The following is a 5,000-nucleotide window of genomic DNA, read 5'->3' on the forward strand; positions in this document are numbered from 1 at the left end:
TTACTGAACACAGTCTATGGGATATATACATTTAAACTTATCACTTACTACCTAACACTAAAAATAAGTAATCAATTAGAATATAGCATTAGCTATTAATGCTAGTAAACACACTTCTTTTGAGCAAAAGTTTGTTAGGCCTGATATTATTACTAAGGAAAGTTGTCACAACTATTAGAAAATAGTATAACAATATAGGAATAAGCTTTATCATCCACTAAAACTGGAGAAGATCTAGAGGATCAGCATTTGCCAAGTGGGAGTTATTGTTTGGATGATGAGAGGTAACCATTCTCGGCTGACTTGGGTTCATGGCTGGGAAATGACTCGTGTAAAAATTATTGGTCATTCGTGGCACCATCGCGGCTGCAGAGTTCGTCTGCTGCTGCGGCTGTGACATTCTCTGCACTGCCCACCCACCAGGGAAACAGTTGTTGTTATTTAAGTTATAGGCATTATTGTTAGCAAAGGTACTGGAAGCCATTCCTATCCCTCTCCCAACCTGGTATGGCTGAGGATGGGGAGGCAACATCCTGGGGTTTTGAACAAAAGGCGTGCTGGGCCGCAGCTGGCCAGCCACACCTGCACCAAAATGAGCACCGGGTTGAGAGGGGGATGCATACATCTGCATTATCTGGGCATTGAGTGCTCCAGAGTTAGACCTACTGCTCTCACCAGAACCTGAAGTGACGTCCACAAAGCTAAGCAAGTCTTCTCCAGGGCTAGGAAGGGTGTCTTTACTCCCCTGTTTGGCACCCATACCAGCACTCCCCAAGGTATTGTCAACTCTGGGTAAGGCACTTGCCTGAGGTTGGCCTGAAATCTGAGGAATGTCCCTCCACCTTAAGCACCCAGCTTGTTGGCCATCCACATGCACTTTCTTAGGGTACAGCAAAGAAGAGGAAGAACAAGAAGTAGTAGTAAAGGGAGAGGCAGAACGAGAAGAGGAGGAGGATGGGAAAGTAGAGAATACAGATGACGATGAGTAGACTGATGATGAATTACCTGAAGGTGGGAAAAATGCCTCCATTGACCCGGAGCAAGGCTGAGTGCTCAAGCTCGGGGGCTGACTGCTGGCTGTTCCTGCTGGAGCTGTCCCTCCTCCTGCTGAAGGCCCAAACTGACTAGCGGGGAATGACTGGTGGGTGGGAGGAAAGGTCTCAGACCCAAACAATGCCGCAGGGGGGAAAGCTGTGGTGGGGCTCACATCCCCTAAGGACTGTGTTTGCTGCTGCGATGCTTGACTGTGTTGTTGCTGCGGCTGCTGCGGCTGCTGCTGTGGCTGCTGCTGTTGTGGTGCTGGTTGTTGCTGCTGTTGTGTTATCTGTGTTTGTTGTTGTTGCTGTGGCTGCTGTGGTTGCTGCTGCTGCTGCTGGCCTGGCTGCTGTGTTTGCTGCTGGACATTACCACTCTCACTGGATGCCACTCCCATGCTTCTTTTCAAACCTGAAATGAAACACAAAAATATCACCTGCAAAACATCCACTCTAGCGTATGCAACTGATAAAAAAAAGTTCCCCATTAGCATCAGATTACCTGATCAAGCACTTGCTCAATAAATTATGACTGCCTAAAATTTAAAAACTGCATTAAAACTTCAAGTCATGTACAACTCTTGTGACTGAAAGTTGATATCACTTACTCTATAGATACATGTCAAAATAATAATTCTAGCTGAAATATAAGAGCAGAACCCTTACTGAAAACCTTCTTCCTTATGGTTGTTTCATGTAACAGTAAACAACTGAATATTTGCATTTCAATCATTCATATGCCACCTTTTATAGGGAAAATAGGTCTGCTTACCTTATTCTACCCAGATAAAGTGGAGAGACAGTAATATCTATCACTAAAGAACTATCTTATTCCAAGGGTATCAGATTAATTTAATCAATCCTTTACTTATTTCCACTTCCATTTATTGAAGTAATCAACATCAAGATCTCTATAACAATAGTCAACTCCTTCAGAAATGATGCTCAAAAAGACAACATTAAATAACTATGTGATGACCAAAGATGACACAGAATCTGTAACTTTAGATAAAATTTCAATGAAACTACATTTCCACTTCAAACTGATCTGCAATTGCATTTATTATACTTATCATATTTGGTTTCTCCCTATTCTCCCTCACACCTCCTCTGACATGAGAAGAAAAGAGAAAAGAAACATTAAAAAAAAATAAAAGAAAGAAAGAAAGGAAGACAGAAAGAAAGAACAAGAGAAAAGAGATAAAGAAGACAGAAAGAAAGAAAGAGAAAAAAAGAAAGAAGAGAAGAAAGAAAGAAACACAGAAAGAAATAACAGAGGTAGGAAAAAAAGAAAGAGAAAGAGAAAGAAAAAGAAAAAAAAAAGAAAAAAACAGAGCTAATGAAGAAAAACAGAGAAAGAGAGAGAGAGAGAGAGAGGAAGAAAGAAAAAGAAAATAAAAGAAAGAAAGGACAGAGCTAGCAACCCCCCAAAGAAAGAAACACAAACCTTGTGTGTTCTGCAGTGGAGGGCCGAGAGGGAGAGCCCCAACAGGGCCCCCTAGAGAGCCTGGATGCTGTGACGCCTTTGGACGCTGCCGTGGGGCAACCGAGGTACTCTCTATCACTGGCACTATGGGGGCGCGGCTGACTTTCACTGACGACTGCTGCTCTCTCTCGCTGACCATCTGACAGAGCTGGTCTAACGACGGGACTGTGACATTCTGTGAAATTTTCATTTGCAGGGACTTTGTTAGTTTATCTTAAATTTCAATTCTGTAATCATTAAATTTTTTTGGCCCTAATAATTTCCATAATATTTTACAATCAACATTCTCTTACATTTTACTTCACTGTCTGAAAATAGTAACAAAATATTACTCCCACTCACAATGTGTGGAGATTAAGATTTAACCCATTGCAGACGGGGCACCTAACAACCTAACTAGTTGTCAGGGCAGGCAGTCTATGACACTAGCGGCATGGCTAAAAATTAGAGGGACGGGGAAAATGTTTACTCCGCCCTCTGGGTATTGCAGACTAGCCCAAACTATATTTTTCCATAAAACCATCATAAAATGTGGGTTTAGGCTGACTTTGGAACCCTGTCGCTCTGGAGCTAGTGCCGTTACAGCCATAATACTTCATGACTGTGTGTGTGCTTCAACTGTGAGTAGATCCCGATGTCGTGTCACGCACACATTGACAACCATCTTTTAGGCCTAATCAGTGCGACATGTATGTCATGGCACCCATATATCAATTATAATAACAATAATAACAATAACAATAGAAAAAAAATAATAATAATAATAATAATTATAAAAGTAATAATAATAATAATGACAATAACAATAATAATAATAAAAATAATAACAACAATAATGACAAAAAAAAAAAAAAGGTGATCAGAAAATAAACAAAACTAGAACAAATAAATAACAAAAACAAGAATTCTGATCACCGTCACCACACCCTCCTACTTACATTGACATTCCTGACAGGGCACTCTCTTCCAGCCATCATGAAGGTCAAGCTGGACACCTGGTATATGTCTGGACGTGTCTCTGGATCCGGATCCAGCATGTATCCTGGAGATCGGGTGAGAAATCATGTGAATCATCATGAGAACTTTCCCTCCTCCCTTTTAGATTTAACCCAAGTTTCTTGAATAGAGTATAACACGTTTCATTTTCTATGAGGATCACAATGATTCAGTATCTCATTATATCTCCTCAAGGGGTTCCTCTAGAATCCTCTTTAAATACCTCATCTCAGCCTAAATTCTCTTAAAACTTCATGACAGGATAGCTAAGCCTTCCAATAGAAGTTTCTAAAACCTCACAACACTGGTTTTACTCACGGATGAGGGCTTGTAAGGACTTGGAGTATTTTGCATTGTCTGGAATGGAGAAGTTTCCCGAAGAGATGGCGAGGGGGCTCTCACCGAATGGCAATGTGAAGAAGCACAGCTTATACAACATGCAACCTAGTGCCTGCAGTAAGAGAACATGAATCATGAGTACCAGTGAGTATCAGTGATGAATTATGAGTACCAGTGAGTATCAGTGATGAATTATGAGTACCAGTGAATAACAACAATTAATTTTGAGTATCAACTAGTGTCAATCATGAATCATGAATACCAGTGAGTAATAGTATAATGAGTATAGTGCATCTGGAAATAATTTTAATACAAGAATATCATAAGAAAATTTAGCAGCCAGATATATCTTTTTTAGCCCTGCTTTCATGTTTAACTGTTTAACATGCGTTAATTGCATGCAATTCTCTAGTTTGAGCTGTAATAACTATTTTGTAAAAGAAAAATAATAAAAACAATAAAATGAAACAAATCAATAAATTTTACATCACAAAACCAACTGCCAACAAAGCTGAAAGTTAAATATCAAAGTCATTGAAACTTGCCACATCACAATAATTTCCTGTACTACCTACAGGTCAAAGTCCTAAATCCTTCAAGTCTCTGGCAGAGAACAAAGGATACCAAGATCTAAACAAATAAACTAAAACAAATAAAACAAAGAAACAAACAAAAAGGGTGACATACAAAGCTCCATCAAAACTTGCCCAAATGTCCGACTTGGTGGTGATAGGTTTCCCTAGGTACAAGTCGATCATCTCTGGGGCACGGTAGGCCAGCGTGGTGTATCTCTGGATCTCCTCTTCCACCCGTGTGATGCCATCGGTTGTCCCGCACAAAACGCGGGAGGTCGCAGAACCAAAGTCACACAAAACGTAGCTGCCCTCGGTGCTGATCAGGATGTTTTCAACCTGGGGGTCAAGTATAATGTATGTGCTAATGTAATGAATATCTAAAAAAAAAAAAAAAAAAAAAAAAAAAGAAAAAAGAAAGAAAGAAAGAGAGAGAGAGAGAGAGAGAGAGAGAGAGAGAGAGAGAGAGAGAGAGAGAGAGAGAGAGAGAGAGAGAGAGAGACATAGAAATATATAATCTGTTCCTGGAATAGTCCTTCCTATTCTGCTTATATAATCTATTTCTTAGAAATA

The 5,000-nt window shown here is 40.1% G+C and overlaps 1 protein-coding gene across 1 annotated transcript in view; it reads right to left on the minus strand.

Annotated features, from left to right (window-relative positions):
- Window positions 1-5,000, minus strand: part of Nak (Numb-associated kinase) — a gene marked incomplete in the record, with an annotated part of 46,370 nt that overhangs the window by 39,936 nt on the left and 1,434 nt on the right. The window contains 5 exon segments of the mRNA XM_086546872.1: window positions 1,006-1,446; window positions 2,482-2,695; window positions 3,459-3,562; window positions 3,835-3,967; window positions 4,563-4,766. Coding sequence (XP_086402998.1) covers window positions 1,006-1,446; window positions 2,482-2,695; window positions 3,459-3,562; window positions 3,835-3,967; window positions 4,563-4,766 — 1,096 coding nt within the window.

Source organism: Penaeus japonicus, unplaced genomic scaffold (assembly GCF_977035675.1).
Source record: "Penaeus japonicus unplaced genomic scaffold, GWHDUDI00000001_assembly GWHDUDI00000018, whole genome shotgun sequence".
Lineage (NCBI taxonomy): Eukaryota > Metazoa > Arthropoda > Malacostraca > Decapoda > Penaeidae > Penaeus > Penaeus japonicus.